Source organism: Fringilla coelebs (assembly GCF_963513975.1).
Source record: "Fringilla coelebs genome assembly, chromosome: 8".
NCBI lineage: Eukaryota > Metazoa > Chordata > Aves > Passeriformes > Fringillidae > Fringilla > Fringilla coelebs.
Window position 1 is genome coordinate 15,916,946 of NC_140066.1, and position 18,351 is coordinate 15,935,296.

An 18,351-nucleotide genomic window follows, 5' to 3' on the forward strand; every position below is an offset into this window, starting at 1 on the left:
CACCAAGGTATGCCTCTGCCTCCAGGCTCATTACCATGTGCTAGGAGCTAAGTAAGTGAGACATTCTTTACTTAATTAATAAAGAAAACTTTTATGAACAGTGCAAGCAACTCCCCTAGTAAACTTCCTGAAGTACTCATCTCTGACAATCCTTGTCAGTTAAACAGATCACATATACAAAATAACAAAGTTAGACCAACTTTATCTGAATATATCAAAATTACTGTTCTGTGAAATTTCATCCCATGAGCTCATTTGGGGCTTATCTCTTTAATTGTAAAATCTAAATGCAATGAAAACTAATGTACATTTGGAATAGAGAAAAAAGAAAAAAAATGAGAAAAATTCATGAACAAATACACCAAGTCTCTGTGGCATTATAAGTAACAGGGCAACAAGTTTCATTCTTCATGAGTATTACCATTCAACAAGAAATCCAGTGGAGAACCAAGTGAATCCAAGAAAGACATGTGCGTAACTGTGGTAATTTTCTGTGAATCAAACTTTAAAGCAAGTTAATCTTTCAGTTTTGGCAAACCCTAATATTCATCAAGGACACAGTTTGAATAAAAAAGAAAACAAAACTTGTCTGTCTACGTATGCTGCTAAGTGAAAAGCAATTATGTTCCAGAAAACTGAGCAAAGACATTCTATATGTTTCCTTTCACTTACCACATGCCCCTGAAACTGTAAACCTAGCTCTGTGTGGCTACATCCAATTGTAGAGATGCTCTGCACATATGGGTAATAAAAGATTGCTACGCTGATGACAAAGCATCGAACTTTTCCAAATTAAAGCTGTAAGTCTGACAGCACTCAGTTCAACATGTGGGACACAGACTAGGTAGATATTTTTCAATGAAATACAGTAACTGGAGACAGCCAGAGTGCTTCAATGGAAACAGCTTAATGGAGACACTGTGCATGTGGTTATTTCTAAGCAGAACACACAAATCAAAGTCATAGACTATGACAGAAGGTAGGTATTACTTTAGAGTTTAATCATATGCTAGGATTTTCTTGAAAAGCTCTGAGAAAACAAAGCATATTAGTATTGCTAAACTAGAGAATTCAGGATGGCAATCATACATCAGATCAAAACCCTTTCCTGCAAAAAGCTAGACAGTTAGCAGAAGCAAGAAACATTTATATCAGGGCATCTGGATACAGCCACTTCCTAGAAAAACCAGGAGTGCTACTAGTCAGGTGCTCCAAAAGAGACAAGAGAGCTGAAGAAGGAAGTTAGCACATATCTGAGCTAGGACAACAGATTAATCAATAAATAGTGTTATCAACTGGGACAAAGTTGAAGTCATTCTTACCAATATAGAAAATACTAAAAACCAAAAAACAATCAGAGGGCAATTAAAGACTGAGAATAAACTTGCTCTCACAGGATGGACAATTGCACAATTAAGCCTTCAGCAGCAACCATCAGCTAGTTTTTCTTCTTCCAAGGAGCATGAACTCCCTGCCGCTCACAAGCATCGATTGAGATGAAGCCACTGTCTAGTACTTGAGCAAATATTTGATATTAAGAAAAAAGAGTGGTTTATGTTAGCAAACCAAAAATACTGCTTATTAAGTCAAAGAAGTATTTGCAGACATTCTTATGAACAAATTTACCTAAACTTTTAAATTCCATTGAGGTGTGTTTTTTTTAAAATGCATACTGTGTGCCTATTGACAGTCTTGACTTCAGTTCCTCATCATGTTATCTAGAAAATAGTGATTGTTACAGCATGTATACACAGGCACTACATGACTGAAGGCAGAGAGAATCACAGAGCAAAAACATCTTTATTGCTTTTCTTCTTTGAAAAAACTGAATATGGATCTTGGAGATGAAGGGGGAAGTCTATAGACATAATTAGTGTCAAAACTCAGATGAAGATGAATGAACATCCTTCCTCCACAGAGTATGTACATTCATTCCAGAGAGTAGGACATTATGTACAACATTAAATTGGGAGGGACAGGTTGATAAGCTGGAGGACAGGGCTGTCTGTCATTCAGTGGATCTGCAACAGCCTGAAGAATTGGGCTGGCAGAAAACTTGAAGGTAAATGCAAAGTCATGCAATGACACTCGACAATACAGGCTGAATGTTGACAGGGTACTGCACAACTTTTCAGAGAGGGGCCTGGAGATGCTGGTGAACCAGACTTGGAACATGAGTCAGCAGTGCATGACACTGAGAAGGTAAATCCCATTCAGGTGTATATGAGCAAACATGCAGACAGGAGGACAAAGGAAGCTATATATCCAGAAAGGAGGAGAACCTCTGTCTCCACACCTTATCTGAAGTTCTGTGTCCAGCTTTGACTTTTCCATTAGAAGACATTAACATAGAGCAGTGAGTGCAGCAGTGGGCCATCAATATTATTAGGAGGCTGGAATGCAGAAGGCTTTGGGTGAACCTTAAGAACAGGTACCTAAGGGGAGACCTTCCTGCTTTCTTCAAATATCTAATGAAAGTTTACAGAGGAGATGGAGCCATACTATTCTTGAACACAAGAAAGAACAGACACAAGCTGGAAGAAGGAATACTGCATCTGAGTACCATCAAAATAATTTCTCCCATGAAGAGTGATCAAACATTTGAACAGTTTGCCCAGAGAGCATGTGCAACCACTATCCTTTGTGATATTCAAAACCCAGCTGGACATGGCCATGAAAAACCTGATATACCTTTGAAGCTGGTCCTGCCTTCTGCAGGGGTTTGTCTCAGATGCCTGCTCTAATTAAAATTGTTCTAGAGTTCTACATGTTATATAGAAAACACTCCTCCTCTGACTCTCATTTCAATTCATGTTGCTGTCTACCACCTTTTCTAACTCTACCCAGAACATACACCAACTTCTCTGGAATTATGGTGTAGACTTTAAATAGGGAACTGCTATCTCACCTTAATAAATTCTATTAACTCCTGATACTGCTTTGAAAGGAAAAGAGCAGGTCCTCAGGACCAATGGCATTGAAAGCCACAGAGAGACACCAAAAGGGATAATGATAGATATTTTTATCTTATTCTGAGCCAAAAAGAAAACATCCTTCAGGGTAACTGATGCAATCTTCATTATTGATTCAGTATGCAGTATCAGAAAATTTAAATATTGTCAGAAATCAGGGAGAGCTGATGTGTGCCAGTAACGTCTCAAAATTAAGGCTAACCTGATTTGCTGCTTTGAAATCTCTAAAGAAATTGTCAGAAGGTAATCAGCAAAGAAGTAGAATACAAGTTCAAGAGTTCTGAGTAAAGGGTGAAAGAATAAAGCAAAGGGCCATGCTCAAGAAAAATTAATAGCAAAGAAGTAACAAATGAAAACATGAAAGAAATTCAGAAGAAATTCTTAAAACATAGACAAACAGAATTACAGGTACTAGAAGAATTTCTCAACAAGTGCAATAGCAAAACAAAAAGATTTTTTCTTGTATAAAATGAGATTAACCCTTTCACTCTGGCTATTTGCTGACAGCTACCAGCGTGTAGCTAAACTCAGTATCTTGCTGAACTCAGTATCACCTGAGGTCTATTTCTCACTTGCAAATCAATTATAAGCCTTATGTACCTATCAGCTTGCACATAGGGTGCATAAACATGCTTGTTAACCAACTGCTGTCTCCCACACGTTTTCTCTCTCCACAGCAAGTGGAAGCTATCAAGTTCAGGAAGAATTAGTATATTATTATCTCACGCTTTCTGGCCACAATACAACTGCTATTCTCTGAAAGCATATTAATACTGCCCAGCCCCAAACTATGGCCCAGGCAGTGCTGTGTTGTCTCAAACCAGGGCTAACACTTTATCATTCAAATCACAAGTTTTCAAGGCTGGATACTCCAAGCAAATTAGGCTACATTCACTATGCCAACTGCATTTGTACCTTCAAAAAATATCAAAGGCCCCTGACCTGTTATCACTAGTGATGCAGGCAGCACAGGTTCCTGTTGGCTCCTCACTCTGCTCATAGTAATGGGCATCCACATGAGCTTCCTCAGCCTTCTTCTTCAAGATCTCTCCAAATTTATCTTTGCCAATGCACCCGAAGAAAGTTGCAGCTTTGTGAGGTTTCTGAATCATCCACTGCAGATTGGCAGAAGAAAAAAATGAAACACAAAACAAAGTTAACATATCTGGTATATTATTTTTGCCATTTTTTCTCTCCACTCACCATATTTAACTCCATGCCTACATTTTGACTTAAAGAACACTCGTATGCCTGAAGTAAAAAACATCTTGTAAAACAAAAGAGGAAAGGGCAGCAAAGAAAAAAAAATTTACCCTTAATGATCCTACTGAGCCTGTAACACCCAATGTAAAACCTAAATAAATACAGCTCATGATAAATAATGTACATTAGTATGTTTTACAAAGTATACAAAAAGAAGCTCCCTTGCTCAAAGGAGTTGCCTCTACACTTACATTTAATCAAGCAACATACGGAATCTTCAAAGAAAAATTGTAGAAAATACAAAAGAAAAAAGGAAAAAAATAGTCCACAAAACCCCTCCAAACAAAATAAATAAATAAAAAAGAGATAGCACATAAGAAAAACAAGACATTTGAGAAACATAAGCAACATTATGCAACATTCATAATATATATATAAAAGCTAAGTAGTACTGAAAATAATCATTTTGCCTACCATTTAATTGCATGCAAAAAAGGAAACGCTCCCTCTTTACACTGTTAAACCACACATGAAAGTATCTAATCTCCAACTTTACTATGAGCAGCTCTGTCACTTGAATTGTAAAGAAAGAGAGTAGATGCACAATGTTGCTAAGGTGCCAGGTTATTTCATAAAGTTTTCCTTTTATTAATAAAAAATGTATAATTCAGCTGTAAACGTAACTCCATTCTTTGCAAAGTTAAAAACCAGCATTTATCAGCAATGTGAAATCAAGACTGAATAAAAAAAATAAATGTGAAGAAACAGTCATAGGCCTACTCTGCTGGTGGTGAGTCAGCCAACTGAAGTCATTATAATTCATTCTAATTACAGTCAGCAAGCTTATCCACTCAATCTATAGTATGAATTAAAGGCTACAGCAATTTTCTGCTATACTAAAACCCTACTTATAATTGTTTCCTAATCAAGATTTAAATAAATGATAATGTCTCCATTACAAAGCAGCATTAGTGGTAGCTGCGGGTTGTAGAAAGGTCAAGTAACAAAGTTGCAAATATATACTTAGTCACATCTTTATTACTACCAGCTCCAGAGGGAAGAGCAAGAGAGAAAAAAAAATAAACCTTTAGTCATGTAAAGTCTTTATTAATAAGACAATGGAGGATAAAAGTTGCAAGGTCTCCTTCTCACGGCAATTTTGAATAAAGTTTAAGGAGAAAAAAGATTTTATCATCCGATGGTGGCAACACAAAATCTCTCATTCATTAAATGCTTATGTTCTGCTTATCCATTCCACACCACTCTAACATAAATTAAAAAAAACCCTAATAAGAGAGTTAATACGTTTTATACAAGGAAATCAATTGTATCCTTGTATTTGGCACACCTTTGCACATACATAATATGCATTTGCATAGTGTTCATTTAGGATGTCTCAGGAACAATAATCCTTTCTATTTGGAGGTATGATTAAGTGGAATAGATAATTTAAACAGATGAAAATTGCTGTGACCAACTGAAAGAAAATGTGGAACAAATTTCCACATGGGTAAGAACGGAAGTACCTGAAGCCTCGTGCCCCGTGCAAGCATGATTTACTGTCACAAATAACAAGAATTAATAGAGATTACGATGAACAACATTTATCAAAGAATCAAAGCCAAAAAAAATCTTCAAAAAATGTAAGACTTCAAACTGCACCTTAGGCTTACAACATTTTATCATATGATATTACTTTATATATAGTCTGACAACATTTATAGCAGTAGTACCTAATATTTCACACAGATCTCTGAAAAAAGAATTCCCATTCAAGTATCACAAGTTTTGGCTATTGGCACCAGCTCAGTTTGAATTCAGATGTGATACATGCCATATATAAGCTGTCACAATCCTGATTTTAAATTTAAGTCAAGTTATACTTGAGAATTAAAAGTCACAATCCAGACCTTCCTGAGATGAATCTCTGTATGTGGTGCAGACTACTTCTTCCATCAGCAGCTCTACTCATATTCATGACTATTTAAAATACAGGTATTATATAGTGAGAGAATACTCCCACTGTATAGGTAACATTTTCGTTTGAGTATATGAGTTAAGCAACACTGAGGGAGATGGGAAAGCAGTTCAGCAGTGCTTCTGCAGAGACTCTCTCATCACAGATCTCCAGTTACCAACAGTCCCTCAAATGATCTCCTCTTATTCCCACAATAATGGTGGTGAGGTCCTGCCAGCTGCAGAACTCGACCAAGCTGATCCTCCTCTCCTCAGCTAAAAGGCTACATATTAATAACAGTAAAAGCAGACATCACATTACAGACTTGATGAAACTGAATGATAGAAGTATCCCTGTGGTACACCACTGAAGTTTCACCTTGAGGAATGAGCCACAGCAGGCATCTTTTGCATACATGTGAAAAAAACAAGAGAGGCTCTTCAAGGCAGGCACTTGGGGATTTCTTTTTTAATTTGACGCAGAACTTGATTTTAAGTTTGAATAACCTGATATGAAAAACAGGCTTCTCTGGGCTATTTCACACACTGTTGTTTTTAGTGACTCTTTTGCTAAAACCTTCTAAATGGGAATGGGAGTCAGTCATCATGAGGTGTTTATTATTGTGAAGCAGCCATGCAGCCATTATAGCCAGTATCAAATGCAGGCCAATAACAAACTGCACACATTAATGCCAGGTATATGGTTATACAGACTGAAAATTAGTTTTATAGATTTATATGAAATAAAATTAGTTTTATAGATTTATATGAAATAGAAGATTTAATTGAATGAAAAAGACTCTCAACAGAAGCAGAAAATGACCCAGCTCAGTGGGAATCAGCATAATGAGTTAATTATCCAGGGTTTGGCTGGGCAGAGAGGCAGCTACTAACAAACAGTATTGACAGTCTGGTCAGGAGAGGTTGGCACCTGGCCACACCATGAATCCTCACCAGCACCCAAGGGAATTTGAGGCTGCTAATGGACCAAAGACAGAAGTGTCAAAAGTAGGAATTTATCATGAAAGAACACGACAGCCTCAGGAATGGGATACCACAAAGGAAACTCAAGGAGTGGTTTATGAAATCTAATGTGTTTCTCTTTTCTTCTGTCAATACAGCTTGGACATCAGGTACACACAAGGACGGGTCCTGACCTTTTCAGTTAGCATAAACATCAGTGACAGAGAAAGGAGCACAGGAAATAGAACACCTTTCAGACGATCTCTTGAGTTAAACAGATAGCATTTTCCTCACATTTTTGTTATATGCATTCAGATGAATGCAAAGAAAACTTTAATTTCAATTATTTTTTTATATTTATGCCTTGCCTTTAGCAAAAACCTGTCTTAAAAATTCAGCTGATTTCAAAATAAGAATAATCTAATATTAGGTTAATCTAATATCCCTACAGACACATTTTTCTTATGATCAAATACCAAGGCCAGTACTTGCAAAAGAAGCCAGCACCCTGGCTGCTCCAAGACACACTAGAGGGTGACAAAATACTTCTCTCCCTGTTTTCATGAGATTAACTTGGGTTCACAGCAGCAGGACTATCTGTTCATGTGGTTTTTGATGATCAGAGTTGAAGAAGATGAACTCTCTGGCAAGCTTTAACTATCAGAGAAGCATAAGAACCTTTGTGTTCCAGGGAGTGGGTGGTAATTGCAGAGAACAGCACCATCTTCTCTTGCAAGATGCTGAGATGCCAAGAAAACTTGGTAACAAGAAAAGCTTCTGAAGAGTTGTGACTTTGTGAGACTGCCTGGAGTGAACTATGTCCCACTCTTTCACTTCCTTAGACTTGAAGATGTAGTACACTTATTTCCCACTTTTGCTGATTAAAAAATGGCATTTGGAAACAACCTTTCTCCTTTCTTCTGTGTTACAGAAGCACTCCTAGAAGCACTTCTAACAGTAGAAGTGACTTGACTTTGACTGGATACTCAGTGCTGTCTTTTGAGAACCAATACCCCTCCACAACCCCCCACCCCCCCCCAAAAAAAAAGGAAAAAGCTCCTTCATATCACATGAAAGAAAATCAGTGGCCTTATACAATTAGGGAAAGTTCTTAACTTTGAATTTCCCAGGCTTATACTATTTATCTTGAAAATGCCATGCTTCTGCCACAGGACAGAGTCCAGCATTCCCTATCACAATACTTGATCTGCATTTGAAGCTTTTCTTAGCTGTTCCTGCAAAGTACCTTGCAGAGGAGCACCCTACTAATTTACCTCGCTGTTTTCAGTTGCAAAGACAGTTCCGTTTCCTTGCAAAAGGAGAATTTTCTTCTCCTGGGTCTCAGTACACATTACCATAAAACTTAAAAAAGAAACATCCTACAGATGAATCTTAGAGCAGCTTTATAGCCTTCTGTCTATAACAAAGAAATTATTTCATTTTACTCCAACTCTCTGCTTCAAGTGCCACCATTAACTGGACAACACTGATAACTGGAACAAGGAGGCTGATGAAGATACTTACAACCACATTGTTCTCTGCCTGAGTTCCTGAATTAATTTTATAAGTGGCAGGCAGCTAGTAGTGCATTTCCACATCTGTCAGTCATCTTAAACTAACAACGCCAAAGCATCCAAAGCTTTGCTTAGACTGACATACCTTCTCTGCATATAGGAGTTTTCAGCTGTGGACTTGAATCCCAAATGCCTAGGAACTGACAACACACCAGGAAGCATTATGCCCCTTCACAGTGAAGGATCTTCAAAACTCATTAACACTGAATACAGACATCTGAAGTGCATCTGAAGTACGTTATTTGAAGCTGGACTCTTCTCTGCATGACCTGTCAAATCTGATCTTATTTTAAATTGCAGTTCACAGAGGAGAGGACTCCAAGGACCTAAAATTAGCTAAGATTTAACATGCCTGCTAAAACCTAAACTAAACAATGTGAGCAACTACTCATGAAGTGTAAATCAAAACAGGAATAGAGTATCTCTTATTTTGATATTCTAGATTTTAGAATGAGTCCATGTATTTTTCAAAAGGTTTTACCTGTGTGTTGTGCCCCTCACCAATTGTGTCCCTGTATGTCCAACCATGAATATGTATACAGTCCACTAAAACCATGTCCATTAAAACCCCTTTGAGGAATATTTTAGGAATATTTTAGATTTTAAAGGAAATTAAATCACAACTCATCTTAGATGGCCGTATAAAATGAGAACACATGGGATCAAAAATTGAATCGTATATCTTAAAAACTCAGAAGCCTGATAATATGCAAAACAATACTAAAAAAAGAAAGTATCACTGTTCCAAGCGAGCTCACTATTTTTTTGTGTATGATACACCTAGGGCACAAAAAGAACGCAATAGTCTGTTACCATTACACATTTAATTTCACATTCATTTAAAATCCCTATTGTGGTGGGGTAACCCCAGCCAGCAGTTAAGCCTCCACCCAGCAGCTCTCTCAATCCTCCCTCTGTGAGGGATAAAGGAGAGAATGCGAAGTGCAACAGTGAGAAAAAACCACAAGGCTCAAGAAGAAATGATGCAAAGACGTTCATCCACTACCTTCCATCTGCAGACTGATGCCCAGGCACTGTCTGAGCCCACGGCGACTTGGAAAAACACCCCCTCCCTTCCAGTTTTATTACTGACCATATTCTATGCGCCTGGATTATCTCCTTGGTCAGCTGTCCTGACTGTGTCCCTCTAAAACCTCTTTCCCTCTACACAGTCTACTTGCTGGGGGCAGCAGAGTGAAAAAAACAGAGAAGGCCTTGATGCTGTGCAAGCACTGTTCAGCAATAGCTAAAACATTGCTGTGTTAAATAACACTGTTTTGGTGACAAACCTAAAACACAGAACAATATGGGCTGCTGAAAAGTTAACTTCATCCTAAGTAGACCCAGTAACCTAAGTAGACCTAGCTCCCGAATCACTCCAGAATCTGCTATGAGACAACAGCAGCAAGACCCTGGAAGACCAATGAGTTACTACAGTTTGTACCAATAACTTTGCGATTTTCTTCCTTTCTCTTATTTTCATTGATGGATTTTTAAACATTGTGACAGCTATTATCAATCACATAGCGGCCATATGAGAAAAAAAAGAGAAAAGGAAAAAATAAGCTTATCTTTATAAAAGCAGGCTTGTGAAAAGGAGCGAGCCCCATGTCCTGTACAGTAATTCTTCCACCATTAGCCGAAGCTGCCAAATCTTGCATGAGGAAGTGATATTGTTAAAATGCATGACAACACCCTCCAGCAACTTCCAGTCAAATTAGATAAAAGTGATAACATTTTTTTAAGGAAATTACTATTTAAAGCCTTGCACTGAGACCAATATCTAAATCTTTTCAGCATTTGGCTCAACATGTGCGATACAAATCCCTGCACAGGAACATCTATTAGTTTTAACATGGTGCCACAAGAGCCTTTTGCTACAGCTTTTCAAATTAAGATGCCTATCAAAATATTAATCATTCAGGAGCAGAACTTCATTCACTTCTACATTTACAAACAAATTTAACCAACTGCCTCTAAAAAATATTTCTATAATCCAAATAACTATTTTCAGTGCTGCTATTCTTCTGTATTCCATTTCCTATTCATCATTCTTCATCTGCTTGTTCACTGTTTTATTTTTAGTCTAGCTTGTAAACTTCTTGCTGTACAAGAAAATACAAGCATATTTTCAGTAATTAAACTTGTAGTAGCCATATCCCAAAGTTTCAAGGTGACCAAAAGCAAATGCTCTTTTTTACTGCTCCCTTTAAGTAACACTCAATTCCAATATACCTTACTCCATCACACTCTTATGCTGTATTTATAATGTTACAGTTCTGCCTCAAAGACCTGAAGTGCTGTAGCCTCTCTTCTGAAGGTTAATTTATGTTACCTGAGGCCAAAGGCAGAATGTCTCCTGCAAGGCCTCACAAGGCACACAACTGAGACACAGCTGGCCTTGTGTCCTACTCCCATCTGAAGGGCAGAACCTGAGTTAACAACCACTGCCCCACTGCCTGATCTGATTTTATCAACCCCTGTCCTCAAACGCTGCGCATTCCCTTCCCAAAACCACGTAAAAGATGATAGACCTACAGAACAGGGCTGGTCACACCAGTTCTTCATCACTGTCACAGACAGCTACTTGAAAGGTATCACAACAGAAAAATTCCAGATTTACTTGGGATTCTTCTGCAGCTGTTTCAGTGTATACAACTATTTATTTTAAAAATCACCAATATTGCAAAGCTGTGCATGAAGTAAGGATTAAGAGTATCTTTATCAGTAAAAGAAATCAAAATATACCAACATCCTTCTTGAAGACTCAGTGTGAAATAATGAAAAGCGGCAAATAAGGCACAACATAAAGTCTTGCTCCTCTCTGGTCAGAAACAGAGGTGTTCAGATGTGACTAGAAGGATATAAAAAGCCATGAAAATGGAACATCATACCCGGGTATAGTAAGACAGGCTCACTGGGCAACTGTAAGGTACTTTTAACAATGCCTCAGCCTACACTACTTGTAAAGAATTAGCACTTCAAATAAATTTAAAAAACTGAGAAGCAATTTTAAAATACCTTAAAATTCTCCCATGTAAAACATTGTATATGTATTTAGGTACTACTCTTCAAGTGAAGCTGATGCTGTTGCAAAGTGACATTTCTGGGATATTTCATGTATGATTTTGCATATCTGTAACAGAAAAACAAAACTTCCTTTTCAAAACCCATGCATATGTCAGCCACACTCCCCTGCTAAATGATGTGCAGTCTCAATGAATACGCCCACACTCAGAAAAGGACAGCAAAAAATCCACAAGTGGTGAGACTTTTTCATTGTCTGGCAGCACAGAATTCACATAGCACAAACTGTAAACAGCTGCCTATCAGCTTCTATCAGTAACAGTATCAAAAACAGATGGCAAAGGTCAAGTCAAAGTTTATTGACAATGATGAACTTGGACAACCTCTATTAAATTACTTCTTCCTTTAAGGTGTATGTGATCAAAGCAGCAGAGAGATTTTCACTCAGTCACATAACAAGCTATTTGTTGAGATTGAAACATCTGGTCAATATCTTCTAACACTGCAATTTCATGCACAGTTAGCAATAGGGTACATTTCTTTTCTTCTTCTTACAGGGTCCATAAGGGTGGCACATATGGCTGATCATTTCATTCAAAAAGGTTTCAATTCCAGGCATTACATACAATTGTCTCTATGCTTTATAGTATTTTAAGTCTACCTACCATCGTTTTCCATCATCACTGCTGTCTGCTCTACGCTTTGCTATAAAAGCCCACAAATATGACAGAGCACTTAAAGCTTAAAAGCTTTTGACTACTGGAGCTAGAAAGCAGTAAAGGCAAAGGAGTTTTTAAAGTGGCAGGTCTTCATCTATCTGTTGTCAAGAATTCCCAGTGCATTAAACTATTTACCAAAGCTCTCGTAACACAGATTATAATTTTTGTTGTAATAGCAAACCTTTCATTTTTAAGGCATGCCAGAGCAACTGGAAATCACCCTTTTTACTAATTTATAAATTATTGTGCATTTTACAAACATAACATACATTGTATTTCAACCAAATGTATGCTAGTTATAAAAATTTGACGAAACATAAATCCTGTTTCTCAATCTGAAAGAGGAAAAAGACACTAAATGCTATCTACCCCAAAGGCTAAAAAATGCTTGCCTTTAAAATTATGCATCTATGTTGCCACAGCAACAAGTACTGGATAATGTAAAATGTACTTCACCCTTCCATTTCTAAATCCCAATCTTTTTGGACAAAGATTGAAGGAGGGCTAGTTGCAAGCCTGCCTACACAAAGTACTTTTCAAAGAAATTTCCGTTTCTACTAAACAACCTTCTCTTTTATTCAGTTAATATTTGATTTCCACATCTTGTTCCCACAGTGACTGACTCCAAGTAGTATCTGAACCATAGAAGCTTACCTAGCAATTGTAGGAATACACTGATTCTAAAACTCTTTACTGTAAGGATGCATCGTGCCCAGATCTTGCACCAAAAGTACAATGGAGGCAGGGACTGGGAAGGAAAATAGTAGATAATCTCCATGAGGGAAAAATGTACAAAATGCTTGAACAGAGAAATCCCTCAGAGATGTCACTGAAGATGTCTCAGGAGTGTGTTGACTTTTGGCACAATGGCATCTCTTCAGGAGATCTATTCTGAAGGAATGGGATATAACCTGGATCTAACAACAATGACCAACCAAAAAACCAATCAGACAAACAAAACTGAAGCCAAACAAAACAAAACCAGGGTAGTCCACTAGAAACTGATGGATTTCATGTAAATGTCAAATGTTACCTATATGGCTTATAGGTAACAGAGCATCTTTTCAGCATGCAAACATGGGCCTATGTAAGAGCCTGTCACCCCATGCCACAACGACAGACAATCCAGTCAGGAAAGCAACCAATTACATCACTTAGCACTAACAGCATCAGTGTAGAAATTAAGTAATTAGCCAGATTTTAATGGGGATTTTTAATAAAAGTTCAAAACAAGAAAGGTTTCAGGAGCTCCAAACAAATTCAGAACTGATGGGATTAGCACTACTGAATTGCAATATTTTTCCAAAGAAACAGAAAATCATCACACCCAGTAGCAAAGAGTACAAATACTTTATTGTATATACCCAGTAAGGCTTACAGCATTGTGGTGGAGCATTCCATGGAAGCTGATATGGAGCTTATTTCTTCCAGAGTTAATAAACAAACTTCTCCAAAAGAGATTAGGAGAAAAGACGTTTTAAAAAAGATTAAAACAGCGTGTCTTCCCTCTAATTTCAAAGCTTTCTCTTACTGGATTATGAGCCCTTTGAAACTTTGGGAAGGTGATATTAGGCTTTGAGTTGATCCTTTTAGGAATTAGTATTTCAGGATTGGCCTCTCCTAATTTTTGTACCGTATACTTCATCCACAGTTCCACAAGGATGAAGTGGAAGCTCCCCTTCCAAAGTTCAACATTCTTAAGGAATAATCCCTCTTCTAAGAAAGAAAAATGTGAATCAACTGAAAAATTACTGCCTCAGGATAGGCAAATCCCAGAAAAGCCTATGGATTCCTCAGGTGTGATTTCCAACCACATTTAGTTCAAAATGCTCTGTGTCCACCAAATCTGTGACTGGAACAGACCAAGCTGGGATTCCAGGGGAATACTGGTCCACAGTGTGCACAGTGTGAACTCTTTGGAGGAGAACTCATACATGCTCTCAAAAATAATAAAACTGCCACAGTGTTCCCAATGGGAAGTACTCCCTCAAAATTAGAATGTTTTGTTACTGAAGCAAATCCATTAAGTTCACTGCTGCATGTACAGAGGTGTCTTTAATAGTTCAGAACAGAACAAGAAACCTTGGATAAAGAATGCACTTTCACATTTCTAACAGTTTTTTATTCTAGTACCAGCTAGATACAAAATCAAGACAGGATATAAGCTGCACAACTCCTTTCTTATTCTCTCTGCTACACTGGGAATTCTGCACAAATGTGTCCAGGAGAAACGACATGGAAATTGTGTAGCCCAGTGCAGAGAACTTCTTCAAGCCCTTCTGTCAGATGCTTCTGCCAATCACTTAGGGGAGACATGGCATGTGGCTCCTCCACTGCAGGAAATGTTAGCCTTTCACATAAATAGATAGGGCTTTATTCTAGTCACCAATAACTGAATGGCAAAAAAATCCCTTATTTTTACTATTTCTTAAGCATATAAACATTGTATTTCATCTTATTTCATCTGTTCCAATCACAAGAATCTCTTTTTGCACGTTTTGTCAATAATGTCTTTAGATTTGCTCTGGTGGTACAACCAATATTTTACCAAATTAATTTAGGAGGGTTTCTATTTGCCACAAACTAAAAGACATCCCATTCTGATTCCCAAGATACACTAAAAAATAGCAAAATAGACTTCTTTTAAACAGACGTATTTCTTCCCTCACGGTAATTTTTATATTTCATTGTAACAAATCTAATTTTTAAAAAAATTATTTTAACTAAATGTATTACAGAAGTCACATATAATTATTTGCAGTTGAAAGCAAAGCTTGACACTACCTGGATTTCTTGGCACATAGCTCAAACACTCCAGTAAGTTGAAATAATTTTCACAGAACAGATAATTTAGTTGCCAACTCCTGTGTACTTCTGAAAAAGAACTGCAAATTGCTCTTAAATTTGTTTTTTTCCTGAATTCAATCCCTGCTAAGGCACTTGACACTTTACTCCCACGATCAGCTCCACCTCAGCACTGAACTCCAAGACCTAATCTGGCAGGAGTGGAAGGCAATGGAAAGCTTACATTTACTAAAATGCTGGTTTTGATTTTTGAAAAAGAGTCAACTTTTTGGGCATTGCCTTAAAAAAAAAAAAACAAACCCAAAGGATAATACCTGGTGAATTTCACCATATCTTTTGTACAACAGGAAATATTTTATTCACTTCTAAAATCAAAATCAACAAGAAAGAAGAAATACATACACCAAACACTGAGAAGATGCTTTGCTAGCAACTGTACATTCCTGATCCAGTTAATATTCTTTCAGGTCTATTTTGAAGTTAACAACTTCCTTTTCCAGTTTCTTCTGAGAATCTGGAAAGACCTGGCCCACTTGGGATCTCAATTAGTCCAGTTTCACATGGATGTCTTACAATACTACTGGCAACTGATCCTTAAACTATAGGCAAAACCAGCAACTCTGAAAATGTGTTTGTTTCTATCCCTCAAATTCACAGACTTTGAATTTTTTTGGGGGACTAAGGGGGTTATCTGTATTTTGGAATGAATGCTATTGATGAGGATTGTATTATAAGGGTGAAATTTGGATTCTCAACTTAATTTCAAAAAGCGAGAGTTGGAAGGGCTGCCACACAAGAAAAAAACAAACCCAAACCAAAACCACTCCTCCCACAAAAGACAGAATCAGAAATATTTGCAGAAGGTACTATTTTCCAAAACATACTCTAGGACTAGAGTAGCTTCTACTAGTATCACAGGCAAAAACTGTTATAAAAAAAAAAAAAAAGAAAATTCTTGTGGCCAAAATTTGGTGTGACATACTCTGGGCCTGTATATGTCATAGAGGACAGTCAATGCTATTGAATGAGACAGAAATCCTCAGCTGATGCATCGGTAATACAAGAAATTAGGTAAATGTGATTTTATAATAAATCTGTCATGAAATATCTCCATCTGAGCACATATTATAGTCCATTTACTTTTAAAAGAAATATTTTTAGGTATGCTTTATAGAAGAAGATAAAGAACAGACTAAGCAATAATGTCATTCAGCAAACTATTGTTTTCTGTTCAGGGACATTGCTGCTTTCAGCAGCATCAGGTAAGCCAACAGCCCCATATCCTGCTTGCACTGGCTGCAGGGCATGCTAATTGTGAACCCTCAACATCCAACATAGTAGACAGCATGTACTTCATGTGAAACTCTAACAGTACACGTGTTAATTAATTTGGATCAATAATTAACTTTTATTACTCTGGTATTTTGTATCATTTTCTGTACAGCACAAAATCTATTATATTGGAAGTTCATAAGTGTAATTGTATTTAACTTAACATCCACAGAAAACTAAAATCAAGGGATTTCGGACTGTAAGTATCTTGAGATACTTCCCTTTTCAGAAGGGCAAAAACTGCAACATCATTTAAAGGATTCCTTCTGGAGTTTTTTTATCTTATCATTATTTTTAGCTGCTATATTAATTACATCATTAAATGATTTGCCATCAATAACAACTTGTAATTCCATCTATTCACTTCTGAGGAACACAGTAGATTAGAAGACTGTCAAAATGATAACCTGACATGAAATGCAAATTTGCTTTTTTTTAAATATAGCATGCAAGATTCAGAAATGCTTCTTAAAACAGAAGCACTAAAGTAGCTTCAGGCAGCCTCTGTACAAAAAAATGCTAATGCACCAGAAGATATGACTCAACAGTAACAACAAAAAAAAAATCTATCTAAACTTCGTTAAGAGGAGAATCTGTCAATAAATCGACTGTAAGATAAGGACAAGTTTCAATATTGATATATACCAGCTATAATGAACATAAAACTGTTTCCTTTATGCAAAAGCTAACAAGTTATTATACAGAAGGTGAACTCATTAGTCCCTAGTTTTAATTTTCCAGAACAAATCCATATCCATTTCAGATGCTTTTAACCTAAAAGCCTATTTTCTGCTCATACTTATTAGAATGGAATGTGATTGATATCAGTGGGATTATACCAGTATGCATTAAAAGAGAATTTGGTCCTATTATCTTAATTCTGTTGGTAAATTGTTGGTTGTTCTACACAGTGTACTACCACTCAAAATTAAGTCCTCAGGATGGAAAGACATTGCTGCATTAGTTGGCTGTGAGGACATTAATTAGTAACCATAAGGCAATCTGAAACCAAGTAGAGCAGATCAATGCCAGATGCTGGTATGAAAGTTCTCCCTATACATATGATTTCAAAGGCAGCAGCAGTTTTAATTTCTAAGAAAATACAAACACATTTCTTTTTACCAGTTGAGGTATAAAAGCTACTTTTACTGAATCAAAGCAATTTAATATAAAAAAGACCAAGTTAAAATTAAGTTAGACCACCCAGATATTAACAAAATTTATTTCTGTAGATCCATTATTTTAAAAACATTCATCCCTTTAGCAACATGACACAACCCAAACTCTGAAAAATGCTATATTAGTAAAAACAATTGGGGATAATACAACAATGTGTGATAACTCTTATTTTGAGGCAGTCCAGAAGGACTGGACAAATTGCTACCTGAAATCTAAAAGCCACCCATGACTGGCCAGTAGCAGCAGTGGCCAGTGACAGCAAATATCCAGGTTTCTAAAGAGCATTCCTATACTCACAGGTTATTTCAACACATATGAGTGTAGAGCAGTGCCCTATGGATAGAAGGTATGAGATGACCAGGATGGGTTCCCTCTCTAGCACCTCACTCTCCAGGGAGAAGGCATGGATTGTGTACTGTCACCTCATCACATCATCTGACCAGGGACGAGTTACTATCACCACCATGGCTTCTGTTTCTATAATTATTTACACTTCCTTTTGCCTTTTTTAATTTTACTATTATTTTCCAGAAAAACAAACAGAGCTGTCAGAAAAGGACAGGCTGATTTTTATGAGACTAAAATCTGTTATGTACTGGTTTTCACATTAAATGAAATTTC

General features: G+C 37.0%; 1 protein-coding gene across 2 annotated transcripts in view; it reads right to left on the reverse strand.

Moving 5' to 3' along the window:
- The window catches only part of ADK (adenosine kinase), a 263,640-nt gene that overhangs the window by 138,630 nt on the left and 106,659 nt on the right, over positions 1 to 18,351 (reverse strand). For both annotated transcript variants that reach the window (XM_084210310.1, XM_084210311.1), the window contains exon 5: positions 3,915 to 4,087. In XM_084210310.1, the coding sequence (XP_084066436.1) occupies positions 3,915 to 4,087 (173 nt within the window). The remainder of the gene's footprint in view (positions 1 to 3,914; positions 4,088 to 18,351) is intronic.